At 39.9% G+C, this 18,748-nt stretch overlaps 1 protein-coding gene across 1 annotated transcript in view; it reads left to right on the top strand.

Moving 5' to 3' along the window:
• The window catches only part of LOC124609901 (serine/threonine-protein kinase MARK2-like), a 294,494-nt gene that overhangs the window by 120,356 nt on the left and 155,390 nt on the right, over positions 1–18,748 (top strand). Inside the window, 1 exon segment of the mRNA XM_047140111.1 lies at positions 9,687–9,839. Coding sequence (XP_046996067.1) covers positions 9,687–9,839 — 153 coding nt within the window.

The following is an 18,748-nucleotide window of genomic DNA, read 5'->3' as shown; positions in this document are numbered from 1 at the left end:
TTACAATATGCAAAATACTATCACTGAAGCTACAGTCGTAACAGATCCAGCAGCATGAGAGGTCTCCCATACTCTGTACAGCAGTGACCCCCCTCCCTCCACCCCCAACCAATTTACCATTCATTTTAAGGGCTTCAGTTCCAATCAGTGTTTCATTGGCAATAATACTAAACATGGCTGAAGATAACGGGGGGGGGGGGGGCAGGGTTAATAGATGAGAATCGAGAGGGTGAAGGAGAAAACGGACAGAAGAAAGGTGGTGGTGGAGGAGGAGGAGTTGGAGAGAAATAGGGAGGAGGAGGTAGTGGGCAGAGAGAAGGGGAGGAGGAAGAGATGAACAGAAAGACGGGGGAGAAGCAGGTGGACAGAGAGGAGGTAGAGGAGGTGGTAAGGATGTATATCCAATTCCCATACATATTTAGCAATTGTGAAGCATTGCCAGGTTCTCTAATCATTTAACAAACTAAAGCAGGGTGTATACGACCCTGGACAACCGGGATTTTTCGAATTGGAACTGAAGCCCTTAAAATGAATGGTAAATTGGTTGGGGGAGGAAGGGGGGGGGGGGTCACTGCTGTACAAAGTATGAGAAACATCTAAACATGGCTGGGCAAATTCATATTCTTTAGGAGGGGGGGGGGGGCTGGTTTCACAAAGCGCCTAGCATCCAGCGCACGTTGGTGTATTGTTCATTCATATGATTTTTGAAACGCATGAATGTGTTCAAAAATATGAAAAAACTAAGTTGATTTCTGAATGAATCATAAGTTGATTTTTGAATGCGTGGACAGTGTACGTGATGTCTCTGCCAGGGCAATCCCCGTCGTATCTAGAAATAAACTTTGATGCAGACAAAAGGCGACGGGGCTATACGAGCTGAACGGAATAAAGCCGAACGGCTGAACGCCAACCGCTGTTTATGAGGTTGACTGGGTCTGCGAATGATCAGCGTTGTTATAATTACTAGCGAAAGCCGTAGATTAAACCACCAGAGTGGAAATAAACGACTAACAGGAATAACAGGTAAGAAAGATTGTTTTTTCTTCTCGATGTATCCAAGAAAATCAAATTTAGACAAAGCTTTTAGCCAGACCGCTACACTAATAAGGGCCAGTTATGCAGACCCCAGCTAACAGGCGCTTAAGTTCCATTCTGGGAGTAGCGCGGAAAACGCGTTGTACGAACACGTAATAAACGCCTAACCGGAGAATAACGCCGGATACCTAAACCGGTGGGGTTAGTGAAGTTAACCGGAGAAAAAGTTTTGACCCTGGCAGGAATAGTTACAAAATTAGTGATAAGGTTGCTTGTTAGAACGAGGAAGGAGAAGTAACGGGGACATCACACTAATTATAGAAGAATTTGACGATTCCAGACTTACATAAAAATATGCTACCTTTCAATCTCACGCATGAGAAGCAGGAGCATATAAATGAAATGTGAAACTATTTCCTAACAGAAAGCTTTTTGCTTGTATTAGGCCTAATAGGCATTTGATATTCTAACTTCGTGAAAATGACCATTTGTTCCAAAACAGTCTCGTTTATTTGGTGTGTATTACAACTCCTGCGATATTAGGCAGGCCTATTTCGTTTTATCTACCACACAGTAACAAAATACACTTAATCAGATCGAGAAACCACACCAGTCTATGATACTATTTGTATTAACAGCTTTTTCAGTATTAGACAACGACATTTCGTTTTTCCGCGTAGCAAAACGTTTGACGAACTTTGATGAGGTAATAGGTTCTTTCACGTAGCAATATTAGGTAGAAAAATTTGCTAGACTTAAGGATTGAAGAAATATATAATGTCTTGCTTGTCTCTTGTCTTTACTGGTTTTATATATCCTATGTTTAATTTAATGTCACATGTAACAGCAAGTTATTAGTTAATAGGCAATAAAGAGTGGAGATTTTCTGGAGTTGTTGTTCTATCGGTTACAAGTGATCCCATCCACTATTAATTGCAAGTTTCTTTTTTTAAGAGGGACAAGATGTCAAAACGGCCGAGTAGGAGCGAGAGAGGCACCATAGGACATTTTAATTTCTACTGTCGTGGATATAGTTTGATGTCATCAACTACAAGATATACACATTTGAATTCGACAGAGCGAAATACAGTGATGTGCGACAGAAGAATGCTGTGTGAAGATGCGTGGCACTGCACTTTGTCACACTTAAGACCAAATAACAAATGGTTCAAATGGCTCTGAGCACTATGGGACTCAACATCTATGGTCATAAGTCCCCTAGAACTTAGAACTACTTAAAGCTAACTAACCTAAGGACATCACACAACACCCAGTCATCACGAGGCAGAGAAAGTCCCTGACCCCGCCGGGAATCGAACCCGGACGCGGGAAGCGAGAACGCTACCGCACGACCACGAGCTGCGGACTACCAAATAACATGTCTTACATTTCCTCAAAGACATATGTTTTACGTATCAGACCCATCAGAAAGATGTGCGCTGCAAAATGAACAATTTTTTGAAAAGTGGAATTAATTTTTGGCGCCGTACCTCAAACGCGGGAGGTAGGGGGGGGGGGCACTATCTAGTCTTGCCCTGGTTCGGAAATATCGTAGATCCGGGACTGATACACAGAGTAGTCTATGTTGCAGTGGGGAGGTAGGGTAGTCTCCACTTGACCCGTATTTACGCTTATTGATTTTGCTGTTTCCCCTTCGTTTATTGCTCTCACGTCAAATGAAAACAAACATTTCTGTGGCCGAGAGCTGTCAAGTGAATTAAAATACATTCACATAATTGCGGAAGGCTAAAATAAGTTATTAGTTTGTTTTTATTTTATTTCCACCTTTCTGACAATCAAGAATTAATCTCTTTCCAGAACAGTGAAATTATTTTTGTTGGTTTGCTAAAGAAACTTGGCTTTTACTAATCTTTTCCGCTGAGGCAGTCCATTTATTTGAAACGAAGTATTTAATTCCACACCATTGGCTAGTTTGAACTGTTCGCTGCATGTGCACGTTTTCATCTTCTAGCACGTATGGCATTATGCCATAATAAAATACCAAACACGAGATAACACAGTACTGGTAATCAAAGAAAATTTACATCCGAATCTGGACATAGGAATGTGCACTTTAAGCCAAATTATGCATTTTAGTATGATTCACGAAATTCCGATGCCCTTGGATGCTCTGATGTCTTGTTTCTTTTATGATAGAAGATATTTTAATGTTTTACACGTACGAACATGCAGGCTTCCTGCGTCGTCATAGCTGCGCAGCGCGGTGGCGCCTGTTATCTGACGCTGTGTGGCAGCTACTGAAACGTACGTAATTCTAACAGTCGTGGGAAAATATTGCGAATGGTGGTTTGAAAAGCGTTGCTTCCAAAGTAAATTTTCTTTTACGCAAGATAAACTATGTGCGAAAATTTAAGATGAATTTCTTAAATAACAGAGCGTTTGACTCTCATTTAAAAATCAACTCTTTGTGGTCGACTATTAGAAAATTTCGTGTCCAAATGATGAGACATTTATGTCGTTATTAATAATTTTACTGGCGCATTAGCGTGATGTATCTTAAAGTGTAACACGCGCAAAAAAGATCAACATTATATGTGGAAACTTAGATTCTCTTGCAGCTTATTAATCTTAGAGACCAATATTACATGTGAAAGTTTTGGTTTTCTTGTAACAGCACCATGTATATTACTTTAAACCGTTAACTTTTCCTATTTGTGTGGTCGCGCTACTGAACAGTGATGTTGCTATTGGCTGAATACATCAAGTGTCCTATGCTCTGAATATCCGCCATCGGCTGGCGAGGTTACGACACATGAGCTATGACTGGCTGCACATCGCAATCTCGATTTCAATACTTCGGAAAGTGACATGCGGTGTTTCGTGGAATTTGAATTCATACTTTCGTCATACGAAAATATGCAGCCTACATGTTGCTGCACATCACAGATCTTTCGAAAACGTGTTTTCCCCTCCTAAGTTTAGTTTTGTAAGTTGCCGGGAAATTCTAAACCGGTGTAGAACCGTAACGATTCAATGGAACGGTATTTTTAACCGGGAAATCCGGGAATTTTTTTTTGTTGCCCGCGTATACACCCTGTAAAGTTTTCTGACCGAGATAGTATGCCAGTTAGATTCCTTTCAGATCACGTACAGCTACTGAATCAATGAAAGATCCATACCTAAAGACTGGAATGTTCCACAGTTGCATAATACTCAAGAACGGAAACAGAAGTCATCTGCTGAATTGCAGTCCTATATCACTGACATTTATTTGCAGTAAGATTTTGGAACGTGTACTGTGTTCAAACATTATGAATTGTCTCGAACGGAATGGTTTATTGACAGATAGTCAGCAGAGATTCAGAAAATACTGTTCTTGTGAAACACAACTAGCTTTTTATTCACACGAAGTAGTGGATGCTATCTACAGAGCATCTCAAATTGATTACACATTTCTAGATTTCCAGAAGGTTTTCGATACCATTCCTCACAAGAGACTTCTGATCAAAGTACATGCCTAGGGAGTACCATTCAGGTATGCGACTTCTTTCAGTATTTTGCATTAGAAAGGTCACATTACTTAGTAATCAACAAAAAGTCATTGAGTAAAACAGAGGTGATATCGCTTATTCCCCAAGGAAGCGTTATAGGTCCTCTGCTGTTCATAGTCTGTGTTAACAGTGTAGGAGTTAATCTGAGCAGCTCTCTTAGATTGTTTGCAGGTGATGCTGTCATTTACTGTTTAATAAACTCACCAGAAGCGCAAAACCAATTGCATAATGACGTAAACACAATATCCGTAAGGTGCAAAAAGTGTCAGTCAGGTAATATAAATGAGTACTAAAAGAAATGCATTGAATTTGTTACACAATAAATCACAAATCTAAAGGCTGTCAATTCAACTAAATATCTAGGAATTACAGTATTTTCAAACACCTTAGTCTGGAATGAGCACTAAGATAATGTTGTGAGGAAGGCAAGGCAGAAACTGTGTTTTGTTGGCAGAACTTAGGAGCTGCAGCAGGCATACTAAAGAAACGAGCTACACTATGTTTGTCCATCCTGTGCTAGAGTATTGCTGTGTGGTATGGGACCATTATCAGATATGACTGATGGAGGACATCAGAAAAGTTCCATGGAGGAAACTCGTTTTGTATTATTGTGAAATAGGGGGGAGTGCCATAGATATGGTAAATGAATTGGTGTGGCAATGGATAAAAAAAAATTTGTTATTCTTGCGGCAAGATCTTTTCACAAAATTTCAAGTGCCAACTTCCTCCTCTGAATGTGAAAGTAAATCGTTGGCACCCACCTACATAGGATGGAAATGGTCATTACAATAAAATAAGAGAAATTAGAGCTTATGCAGAGAAATATAAGTGTTAATTTTTCCTCTCACTGTTAAGAGTGTGGAATGATAGGGAAATAGTCTGAAGGAGGCACTTTATTCTCTCTTGCTTCAGTATTAACAACCATCTTTACAGGAAAAAACAGTGGATCAAAAATACATGGAAATTCAAATTACTTTTCTGATAATGTCTTTACGTAATATGAGTGGGTGGAAAGCTGATCAGAGTGACGTGCTCAACAGAAATGCTGAGTCACTGCATTTGGCAACATTGCGTCATGTGTAGTGGGGGAACACTTGTTGTGTGGCTGCCCAACTGATCCACTTTGCCTACAATAGGGCTTCTTTCTTGTTACAAGCAGAGCAGTCAGCTACCATGTGTGTTATGTGGGTTGACAGTAGACGAGATCCCTGTTTGCATCTCAGTACTGTGGTGAGTTTTCTCCTGTCCCTCCCTCGCCTCTCTCTCTCTCTCTCTCTCTCTCTCTCTCTCTCTCTCTCTCTCTCTCTCTCTCTCTGTGTGTGTGTGTGTGTGTGTGTGTGTGTGTGTGTGTGTGTGTGTGTGGTTTTCCATTAGTAGATAATACTTCAGCATGTATATTTCCCAGGAGCTTATCTAGTTGCATAACAGTTCTGTTTATAGATTTGTGTATGACTATGTTTTATAGATGTATATCTCTCTCTCTTTTACAGTAAGATTATAAAGTCTTTGAAATTGCTAATATAATGGGTATAGTCCATTGTTTCTCTCTAAGAGAATTGTCAAATATCTCTGTCTATGAAAGCTGTGTTTCTCGTTTAAGTCGTCCTGCTTTTCAGAAAGCTGATGTAAATTTAATGTTACATCATTGGCACAAGAAACTTTTCTACAATCAAGTTGTTGTTTTATAAGTACTATAAATGCTCTGTAATTTTTTACTCTGTTTATAATAATTATTGAGAAATAAAAAAGATATGATCGGCATACTATACACTTCTATTTATTTCTTTTAGATACACGTTATTGTGCCTCTGTTACTAACATTTTCCACAAATGCATAGGATTCTAAAAGTGGTGACAGTAAAATGTTTTGATGTGATGGTAGTCAAGTAACTTAGTTTGGCCATTTTCTAATGTTGTTGCAAAATCCACAGGTCTAAAATCAGCAAACAAAGGTGTGCGGTATAGATGCAGTTTGGCATAAATGTTTAATATTTATTGGTGATGGTGTATGTAGATATGTTTGTGTGATTAACACAAGTATCCAGCTGAATGAATCAAGATTGCGTAATACACTAGTTAATGCTGACAATGTCATCTCGATTTTCAGAAAAGAGAAAGGTCAAGAAGGAATAAATTAGCTTTAATAAAATAAGTACTTATATAATATGAAAACATCAACTTGTGATATTACAATAATTATTTTTAAAGCAAAACTTCTGTTCATATTAATTTTAAAAAAGGAGTAGACAAGGTAAATCACTTTAACTACAAGGGCGCGTTGAAAAGTAGTGCCGCTGAATTTACATGGAAACTCTTAAAGCTTTTTAAATTAGAGACATTGTTAACATTCTGTGTCTTTATTCTTGATGTTTACATATTTATTTCTCAGTGTAGTCACCTCGACAACAAACACATTTTTCTCGTGAGACCAGTTTGTTGATACATAGTCATTGCGGAATGTTTGACTTTGTTGATGGAGCCACTACCCCGCCGCTGCTTGCACCACTTCATTAGTATCAAAGTGAAGCCCTTGAATGTGTTCCTAAAGTTTTGGAAACAGATGAAAATTGAATTGGCACCAAATGTGGACTGTGAAGTGCATGATGAATGACTGAACTCAGTGTGTCACATTGTTGCAGCTGTCATACTGCTTGTGCATAGTGTGGCATTGTCATGCTGAAGGAGAGGATGCTCCATGTGCGGATGAACTCTTCGAATCCAGAACTCAAGCAAAGCACGCTGTTTCTCAAGCACAGAGATAGTTACATTTCACACCATCATGTTAAGCACTACAGTTCAGTATCAGATGCTTGTAGATATGTAGACATGGGAAAAATAAAGAAGTTGAATGTTAATTAAAATTTGTTTTATTTTAAAGCTTTTAAGAGTTTTCACATAAAATTTGGAGGAGTTACTTTTCAGTACGCCCTCATACCTTAGCCTTGACTCGACTTACAGATAATAATAATAATAATAATAATAATAATAATAATAATATACACAATTAGTTAACAAGTCTGACATGATATATTATACTATCAGCTGCCACCTAAAAATTAAAACATGTTAAAAAACATAAATTAGGAAAAAATAACATAATCTCTTGAATTGCCATATGAAAGATAGTCATGGCTTTACACTAGAAACAGGAAACACTCATTCTGAATGCAGAAATGAAATTGTTAAGAGTTATCAAAGGCTTAAATAGTGTAGATAGATTCAGAAAAGAGGATATTAGAAATGAGCATCAGATAGGAAATATACAAGAAAAGCTTAATAAAACAGAAGTTGGAATAAATATTTATTTCAAAATGGACTTCCATTGCAGCATTTTTGTGAACATTCAAGGCCTATAAAATTCTTAAACTACCCTCTTCAGAGGCAGTGATAGCCTTCCATTTGACATATTCATTCACTGAACTAAAAATGCTATGTTTCAGATCACATACATAAAAATTTAGTTGCAGTCCAATTTTTATGCATAAATTTGCTTGTAGTTTTAGACATTCTATTATATAAATTAAACACTTTTCACTAAGGAACCACACTCATCATGAAAACAATTTGTAACAGTTAATTTATTGACCACAAGTGTTGTCCATTATTGTCTTTGGTTATTGGTCCCTTTAGCACTATAGTGATAATACAACGGAACAGAAGACAACACCATGCTGTAGTAGCTGTCCTGTAGATAATTAATTTGCATTTAGTTTCTTTTGTGGTACAGGAGTGCAGGTCAGAGTTTTCAGGCGCATGCACATTTCTAACAGTTGGGCTATATATATCAGTTATATGTATTATGTAACTCGGGCTAGATGCTTCCACACTGATAAATTTTTTGTTATTGCAGTTGGTGATGTTTCTAGTGTGTCTTCAAGTATAAATTACTTCTGTTGGGTTTAAACCTAGTAGACAAATGCATTTGCAAAACCTTTATTAATTTCACATACATAAAGCAATGCCAAAGATCAAAAGTTAATTGAAGAAGAAGAAGAAGAACGAGAACGAGAAGGGGAGGGGGGCAATGTATTAATTGTCACTGGGCACTGATACTGAATACTTGAGTTTGTAGTCAGATACTTTCTCACACTACCCAAAAAGTAAGAGAATAGTACTACAACTGCATGTTTCCCTGCTGAAAGTTGTGCCAAAGAGTGCCTGTCATTTGGTACATCGTAATTCAAATAGTAATAAATAATGCTATGGATAACAACCACATTCATGGTATGGTGAAACCTTAATAGCTGGAAGATTGTGTGGATATAGAATTGGAAATTAAATCTAAAATTAAATTGTTTGTTTGAACCTCTGCAGAAATCAATGTATTAGTATATTTTCTTGATCTGTACTTCAATTTTAAAGACATGCTTCTCAATACCTTAAATACAGAGTATTAATATTTCATTTTTTAGCAGAGTGTTCATTATTGATGTGTTTCAATTTCAGACTCTAAGGAGTGTGATTACTTAAACAATTATCTATTTGGCCACTGAATGTGTGCATACTGTATAATTTAAAACACTGTGAATTTATTTGCTATCAGTAACATACCTATTCACAATGCTTAATGCATAGAATGGTAGCTAGTGAGGCAGGTAGGTGAAAAGGACCCGGATTAAATCTATGCTACTGTTAAGTGTGCACTGCGCTGGTACTGTGGCCAGCCTGGGAGTGGTTTTTAGGCAGTTGTTAAGGCAAATGCTTGGCTTAACCCCACTCTCCACCTCGGAAAATACGATAAACAATTAAGGTATGAAAGCCTCTACTTATTTGATAAATAGCATTGGACTCCCTCATAGTCATTTGCACAAATGCAAGCTGCTCCGTTATCACATTAAAAGGAAATATTTTGTGTTCCTTTCACATTCACCTTCATTTTTTAAACGGTTCCACATAGTAAAAATATGTTAACTTTTTATTCTTATTAAAATAATACAGCTATGTATAGTGAAAAGAAAATGAATGTCTCAGTTTGTGGTAGTTCTGCTACTTTAATTTTCAGCATTCATAAGGTACCTGGCTCACATCTAGCAGGTTTGTAAAGTTATTCTGAAAGCCGTGGTGGGAATGTAGTTTTAAAGCTGATCCTTTCAAGCATAAGCTGGCTACAGCTAATTATTTGAAAATTGTGTTTTCTAGACGGGTGAGAGTGCGTCATCAGCGAGTCGTGTATCATCGCGCAGCCGTACAGCCGATGAGCCACATATTGGAAAGTACAAGTTGCTCAAGACCATTGGAAAAGGAAATTTTGCCAAGGTCAAATTGGCCAAGCATGTGCCCACTGGAAAAGAGGTATTTATAAATAATACATTGCCACTTGACTGTAGATTTAGCACATTTGGTTCTTTCAGAATAAATTAGACCGGGGATTTTCAAACTGTGCATCATAGTTCCCAAAAAATGGTTCAAATGGCTCTGAGCACTATGGGACTCAACTTCTGAGGTCATTAGTTCCCTAGAACTTAGAACTAGTTAAACCTAACTAACCTAAGGACATCACACACATCCATGCCCGAGGCAAGATTCGAACCTGCGACCGTAGCGGTCTCGCGGTTCCGGACTGCAGTGCCGGGAAGTGCACGGCCATCATAGTTCCCAGGCAGGAACAACGTATGTGCTTGTAGCGACAACTGACGAGTGGAATTACTATGCAGTGTAGTAGATAGTAGTTATATTTTTTGCTCTACTGATTTGTTTCTATTCAGTAAGAATTAGTTTGAAGTTTACTTTCGACGGATGAGATTTATTTTGTCTGTCTTCCGTGATTCATCTCTCTCTTCCAGTGTAGACAACTTTTTAAATGTATTGTGTAATGCTGAAATGCTGGAAGTATGATGGCAGTTCCTTGGATTTCAGTTTTACACGTACTAATGTTGGAACTTAAGAATGACCAGTTTGTGTCATTTATTTCAGTCTTAGCATCATAATGCATATTTCCTAGTGAAATCACATTTGTTGTCAAATCATGGTAGTTTGGTAAACAAACCATGAGGACACTTTCCTGCTGTTAAAAAGAAATTCCTAAACAAGCAGTGACTACTCTAAAACTCTTTTTTAATGTAAATCATCTACTTTGTAGTGAAGAGCAAGAAACATCACACTTCAGCAAGAAGAAGTTGGCTAATAAGCAGGTACATTACATTTTCTGTGCTTGCCACACAGTTTTAGAAGACAAGAACTTCCATACTTTAAATATTAAAGTCTTTATTCATGGATCATTTAACTGAACTCTACTTACTTTCTGAAGCATTTTCAGATCAATTTGGTCAACAGAACTAGATCAGAGATCCTTTCAGTACAAAACTTCCAGTAGTGCTTACCACTGAAGAACAATAGTAATTTGCTGAGCTATTGATTTTGTTGCAACAACGTGATGTAAGAACATTATAAATTAATTAAAATAACTTACATCAACAGTTGTTAATAATGAAATTACTATTATTATTCATTTGTTTTGAAATTTACTTCTATTTATTCCACACTTGAAAGGCTGATGTCATGTGAAAAGGAGCTGCAGGTGATTATGCTCAGGTCAGTGGAGGCATGGACCCAGAAAGTTTGAAAACCACTGACTTTGACATAGGGACATACTGCACATATGCCAGCTCAGGTGGTTAAAACTAAATATTGTGCTTGACTGGCCAAGTAGTCTGTAAATTGAAGTCTGGAATCGTCCAGCTCTCAAGTTTTCACTCTCTCTGTCATTATGCTGCTGTATTGTGAGATGATAGCTGTAGTGGTAAAGTAAGATGTCAGCTTTAATCTTCAGGCAGCATTTGGCAGCTGTTAGTATGGAGATAGTCAAAGTAGAGATATAGTGACCAGAGAAAGAGCTGTTGTGAAAAAAATTTTGGCACCCTACCCATTTTAAGGTGTAGGGTGTAAGGTGCAGAGTAAGTAGTAGTTCATAGGGAACTTGTTAAATATAAACTGTTATAGTTATCTCCTTCTGATAACTGTTAATTTGCAGTATCTACTTTTCACACCTCACTTCGTACCCCGCCCTCCTCCTTTCAGATATTCCAGTCAGTACTTCTGCCTTATCCTTTTGTCTACAAATTGTTTGCATCAAATATACCTTCAGCAGTTTTCAGAGAGATTTCTTGTTTTCTCCGGGTTGGAATACCAACAATATCAGGGAAAAATAGATGCTACTTGCCGTAAAGATGCTTCGTTGAGTTGCAGTTGCGCGTGTGCACAGACGTGGGCACATGACAGCCACTTCCAGCTGGAAGCTGGAATGCAACTGTCACATAGAATGATACAATGTCTTGGGGGGGGGGGGGGGGGGGGGACTGACAAAGGATAGCAGGGTACGGGTGGGGGAAGAGAAGAGTGTGTTCGGCATACAGTACAGGAGCTTGACTGCCAACAGATGCAGTGTCAGGAGGCTGGGGGGGGGGGGGGGGGGATGAGAGGAGCGGGGAAGGGGAAAGACAGGGCAGCACACAAAGAGGGTGAGGGGACAAGGCTAGGGAGGAAGTGATGGGACAGGGGATGGAAACTTGAGTGGAGGGTGTGGGGGTAATAGGGCAGGAGAATTTCGGGAGAAAAGAATGTGTTGTAAGGATAAGGCTCTTCTGCACAGTTCTGAATAACTGGTGATGGAGGGGAGGACCTGGATGGCTCGGGTTGTGAAGCAGCCATTGAAATCGAGCATGTTGTGTTCCACTGCATTCTGTACCACAGAATGGTCTACTTTGCTCTTGGCCACCAAACTGTGATTATTGCACAAAACTGTGCTTCACACTGAAATATACTTTGTAGTTGTAAACTGTAATCACATTGAAATGCTCCCATTTCATTTGTGTTACTATCAGTATGAGAATACTATACAAAGAGCAATTGAGGTGTTCTCCACAATGACTTAACTGAAATACATGGTCCAGTCTGGTTAATGTGATCATCACCTATGTCTTACATTATCGTCTAATAACCACTCGCACAAAACAAGTGGCAGTGGAGGGTATATGAAGCATGTCGGACACAGAAAATAATGTAGTCTTTGTCGTAATGCAGAACCGGGTTGATTTACCTGATGTCCAAATGGCATGGTCATTGTCTTTTGGACCAAGGGAGGAAGCATTTTTGAAACAGCTAAGCTTGTAAACTGTTTGACATGGCACTGTGGTTAAAGTATATCGTGCATGGCAAAATGTCGCTATCCAAAACTGATGCAGAGGCAACTGTGGTGCACCACAGGCCATAGATGACAGGGTTAAGCGACGGCTGTGGAGTTGTGTTTGAGTGAATGGATGTCCAACTGGTGAGAAGCTGACCAACCACATGAACTACTGCCAACACTGTATCACCAGTGATTGTTTAGTGAACGTTGCTGCATATGGGCCTCTGCAGCAGGCACTTGGTTCATGCTCCCATGCTGACTACTGTTCATTGGCTATGGAGGCTGGAATTTGAACGTCAGTACAACTGGATGTCCACTGAGTAGCAACAGGTGACTTTTTCAGACAATTCATGTTTTTTACTCCAGCAGCAGGAAAAATGTGAAAGAATTTATCTTGCAAAATCATGTGAAGGGTCTGTACCAGATGAAGAAGCATTATGGTCTCAGGAATGTTTTCATGGGGTTCCCTGGGTGATCTCGCCATTTTGGAAAGCACATTGAATCAGCACAAGTATGCATCTGTTCTTATGTACCTTACCTATGTCCACTTGCAGTTTGTTTTTCCTTACCACAACGGCATCTACCAGCACATAATGCAGCTTGTCATACAGCTCACAGTAAATTTTTTCATGGTTCAAAGAACACCAGGATGAGTTTACCATAGGACAACCTCAGTCTGGCTGTTCGCGTGTTGAATCCTCAACCAAGAAACCTAGACTGGCTGTCCATGGCACTGGAGTCGGCATGGCTTAGGATTCCTGACAATAACTTCCAGGACCTCACTGACGTCCTGCATGTCTTGGCAGTGTTCCACATTGCAAAAGTTGGTTACTCAGGCCTTTGACAGGTGGTCACATTAATGTGACAGGACCGTGTATATTGAGATATAGTCACAGAGCAACAAAAGTTTTAAATAGTTTTTTTTTATTAATTTCAGACTCCCATACATGGGGTAAATTTCAGTCAAATTTGAATGAAATATTGTTGTTTCGGAATATATGATATGTTAGTGTAGTATGTAAGAATTGCTGACTGATTGGGATTGCAGTTATGCTTCGATCCAGAGAACACCCCAGTTGTTGGAATACTTCCACAAATTGAGATAGTTACACATTGTTGTAGCAGATAGCTGTAAATTAGGTTGGAATGTGTTGATTTTCTCCCCTCTTCAACATTGTGAAGCTTAATATGCTGTAGGACCATAACTGGCAGCCCACACTTCTAATGGGATCAGAAGTTGTCTTATAGATCATTTTCAAGCTAAAAAACACTGTGGTGGAATAAACTGTGGAACAGATTATTTCAAAACTGCTTGCAAATATATTTGGTGTGGTACAATGAGCAATACTCCCAAACTGATTTCTGATAATTTTTAACTTATTTGGAGACAGATCTATATCACATTGTTGCACATATTAAAATTGCTGCATTGTATGGTTTTGTGGGGAAACTTGAGTACTTTGCTACACACACCTGAGTGAAAACAAACTAGGAAGGGAAGGGAGGGGAGGGGAAGGGAAGGTAAGGTAAGGTAAGGTAAGGTAAGGTAAGGTAAGGTAGCTCCACAGAAAGCCATGATTCTTGACAGCTGCAAGGTGCTTGAAACTCTTTATAACTGACCTTGTACCCCTCATCTTCTCTCCTTGAGAATTGCACCATCAACACAGCACATGGCAAAACCAACCATTTAAACAAAACTTTCTCATTCATGAGATTGCCTCCGTCCATACAGGAAATCTCTGTTTCTAGAGACTAGATACAGAATGATTCAGGAGGAATGTCACATAATTTGTGTGGTTATTCTACATGTGAAAATAAACTGAGAAAGTCCTTTGAACATGTGCCTGATTTTTCAGTCGTGGAACTGGAGCAGTTTGGTGACTACTCGCATCCATGAATGATAATGAAGACAAGAGAGAATATTACTGAAATGCTGTATAGGCACTATGGTGAACAGAGTAATTATGGGATGTATGACTGATCCGTGCAAGAAGAGGTGTTGAAATAGGCCACCACCCACACAGTGCACTTGTCAATGCATTGGAGGGTGTTGCATATCGATCATCATCTTAGTTGGCTTTAATGCATGCAAAAGCATTGGTAATGCGAACAAGAAGTTCTTCACACATCCCTCTTTAACTAATTCCATAAACAAAAGTATAATGGAGTGGATCAGGTGATCTGGCAGGGCAGGTAATGAGTTGGCCATGGCCAATACGCCGTTCAGAAAATGTATTACTCAGATATTGGGATACTCGACTGGTACACTGGATCGGTGAGCCATCATTTTGCAAATACATTTGCCATTGTTGCTCTAATGTCGCATCTTCCAAAAACGCAGGTAGATCTCCTGTCAGGAAATTCGCATATGCTGCAGCTCTCCTGCAATTTGGCAAGAACACAGGCCATTTACAAGATCATCGATCATACCACTCCATATATTTACTGAGAACCCAGCTTGGAATCTTGTTTCCCTAGTGTCATGTGGGTTCTCCATAGCCCATTATGAGAATTGTGAGTGTTCTTAATACCATTACTTTTAAATGTAGCCTCGTCTGTAAATAAAGTGTACTGCATATGCTCACCCATTCACAAAATTTTCAGCTGCTTACTGAGTCATCTGGATCCAGATGTTACATGAGCTGCTCATGGATGCGTACAAGCCACTGGAATGTAACGTATTCCACACGCGCGCTTGTGGAATATTGAGCTGATCACTAAGGCGCCCAGTACTTGTGGTGGGACTCCATTATACCATTACAATAATGTCTAGCCTTTCCTCAACTGACTGGATGGCCTTACATTCTGTTGTGTACACTGGATAGTGTTGAATTCACTTAATGTTCGAAAAACCCTAGGAAATACCTTGCAACTGGGGGTTTGTCGATCAGGGAAACATCTCTGGTATTCTGTCTAGCCCCAAGGGCACTGCCATTACAGTACCTATACACAAACAATATGTCTGCGTATTCTGCATGGGTGAATATTATGCGACATGTTGGTATTCACAGACACAATGAACTTAACCAATTAAACATTGTTCGCATACCATGCGTACAAAGCCTCATGACTGCTCAATGATCCAGCCTATGGTTGTACATTATGTATTCTTGCCGCTGTTGCCTAGGTGTGACATTACAGTGCTGCCATCTGTTGGAGAAGTGCTTCACACCTTTTGTATGGGTCGCCGGCCGGTGTGGCCGAGCGGTTCTAGGCGTTTCAGTCGGGAACCGCGCGACTGCTATGGTCGCAGGTTCGAATCCTGCCTCGCGCGTGGATGTGTGTGCTGTCCTTAGGTTAGTTAGGTTTAAGTAGTTCTAAGTTCTAGGGGACTGATGACCTCAGATGTTAAGTCCCGTAGTGCTCAGAGCCATTTGAATCAATTTTTTTTGTGTGGGTCAGTAATCTGTCACACCATTATTGTGTCCACCACAACCCTACACTGCTTTTCGGTAAGTAATGTTCACACTTGTCTTCATATTCATTCTGACTGAAAATCAGCCACATGTTCAAAGTTTTTTTTGTTTATTTTCACATGTAGAATCATCTCTTAAACTATGTGACATTTCTCCTGAATCACCCTGTACAGGTCACACTCACCTCTCACTTTAAGGAGAGTATACACTTTCTGAGAAGTGTGACAGCAATATGGATGGAGGCATTGCCATGAATGTGGAAGACTTCTCATATTGGTTGGTTATCCTTTGCTATGTTGATGGTACAGTACTTTAAGAAAGATAAGTCAAAAAACCACTTTCACCTTCCAGCTGTTTCTATAGGCACTTGCACTACATCCTTAACCTAATGGCACATGGAAAGTGTAGTGCCTGCATAACATCGGATATGGTGTGTCTATGCTGGGCACCCTGTTTAGCCATGATCAAATGCACTTTCTCATTATCTACCTGTCACACCTGTGACAAATGCAGTACAAGTTCTGAAAACATTACTATTCTGTTTGCTGTAGTGAACGGTGCATACTGTCTCCAACTCTGTAGAAGACGTGTTTAACTCATTTGCTTAAGTGTGTGAAAGCTTCAGAGTATTGGAAAAGTAATCAGGAGCTGCTGAATATGCAGGATGGTAGACATGAAAGTGATGAAAACACTGATTATGAAGCTGAGAGAGAGAGAGAGAGAGAGAGAGAGAGAGAGAGAGAGAGAGAGAGAGAGAGAGACGAGTGCCCCATGCTCCCCCTTTTATATATAAAACACCCTATTTTACATTTTTGTGCAGTCTGCATTTTAAAAAAATACACAGAATTGAAGAAAATGTTAAAAAAAAACACACTCGAGGAAAATGTTAAACCCCTCTCAAAATACGAGCAAAAACACATGTAATTGGCATATACGATTAAAAATTGCATTCTTCTCCAGTACTTTGTATAAAATCTAAGTGTAGGAAATTAAATGTACAGCAAAATATTTATACAACCATTTGTGGTAATCAATTCATCGGTTCTTAAAAAATCACAGATGTGTAACAGCAAGCAAAAACTCAGAAAAAATTGAAATTCATATCTGTGTACAAGGTAATGAAACTATTTTTCGACATGCTACAACCACAAATTATACATTCAGAAGGTGCATTTTTGAGAGATCATCCTTTGTGCTCGCCCAGAAAAAAGCAAAAATTGATGAATGAGAATTAAATCGAAAACATCACGGCAGCTAAGTGGTTAAACCATAAACATAAATGTGGACATCTACTTAATAACAAACTTCTGTCATCATTGCTGTTATTGTTTAATGCTTTTCTGATGAGCCACACTTCACATGCTCAGCACCATTAAAGTGTTATTTTAGGCTTGTTGAGAGAAACAGACACACAAAAAAATGAGTTTACTTCGCCCATTGATATTCCAAGCCAATTAGGTGCCTGAAGCTGCTTCGGACAAATCTTCCCAGCAAACCCCTAAAGAGATGCGAGAGAGCAAGCAAACTAAGAATTAGTCTGCTAAGAGGCAGGACCCTCTGGTGGCCCAACACTACCACTCCCTCTCAGTCCTGCGTCTGAGGATGCGGTGGAGACCTTGGCGTCCCCTGCGGATCTGGATCTCACTGATGCCTCATCCACCATAGAAATAGCTACAAATAGTCAATCGGTGGCAGCAAGTGACCCTGAGGCATAACCTGCTTCCTAGCGCGGTTCATGGCTTCCTAGCCTCACGATATCATCATCCTCCATTGGAATTGCGGCAGTTTTTTCCACCGCCTGGCTGAGCAACAGCAACTGTTAAGCTTTATACCTGCTTTCTGCATTGGCCTTCAGGAAACCTGGATCCTGGAAATGTGGACCCCTGCCCTCCACGGCTACAGGGGATATTACAAGAACCGTAGTGACTATAACAGTGTGTCGTGCAGTTTGTGTCTTATGTCGTGAACTTGGCATGCAGTGAACCTGTGCCCCTTCAAACCCATCTTGAAGCTGTGGCTGTCAGGATAAGGACAACACTGGAAATAACTGTCTGCAATGTACACCTTCCTCCAGATGGTGCAGTACCCCTGAACGCATTGGCTGCACTGATTGATCAACTCCCTAAACCTTGCCTGCTTTTGGGAGATTTTAATGCCCATAACCCCTTGTGATGTGGCACCTTGCTTACTGGCCAAGGCAGAGATGTCGAAAATTTATTGTCCCAGCTTGGCGTCAACCTCTGCCTCTTAAATACTGGTGTGTGTCCCCTCCCCCCCCTATATCGGTGTGGCCATGACACACATTCGGCCATTGATCTCTCAGTTTGCAGTCCTGACCTTGTCCCATCTATCCACTGGAGAGCACATGACGACCCGTGTGGTAGTGACCACTTCCCCATCTTCCTGCCACTGGCTCGGCATCACGCCCACAGATGCCTACCCAAACAAGACAGATGGGGATGCTTTCATCTCTGCTGTCACCATGGAATCTCTCCCACACGGTAACATTGATGTGGTGACTGAGCAGGTAACTACAACGATCGTTTCGGTGGCGGAAAATGCAATCCCTTGTTCTTAAGGGTGCCCCCAGCAAAAGACAGTCCCTTGGTGGGTGCCGGAAGTCGCTGATGCAATTAAGGAGCATCAGCGAGCTCTACAGT

Source organism: Schistocerca americana, chromosome 1 (genome assembly GCF_021461395.2).
Source record: "Schistocerca americana isolate TAMUIC-IGC-003095 chromosome 1, iqSchAmer2.1, whole genome shotgun sequence".
NCBI lineage: Eukaryota > Metazoa > Arthropoda > Insecta > Orthoptera > Acrididae > Schistocerca > Schistocerca americana.
This window is presented reverse-complemented; position numbering and strand designations above follow the sequence as displayed.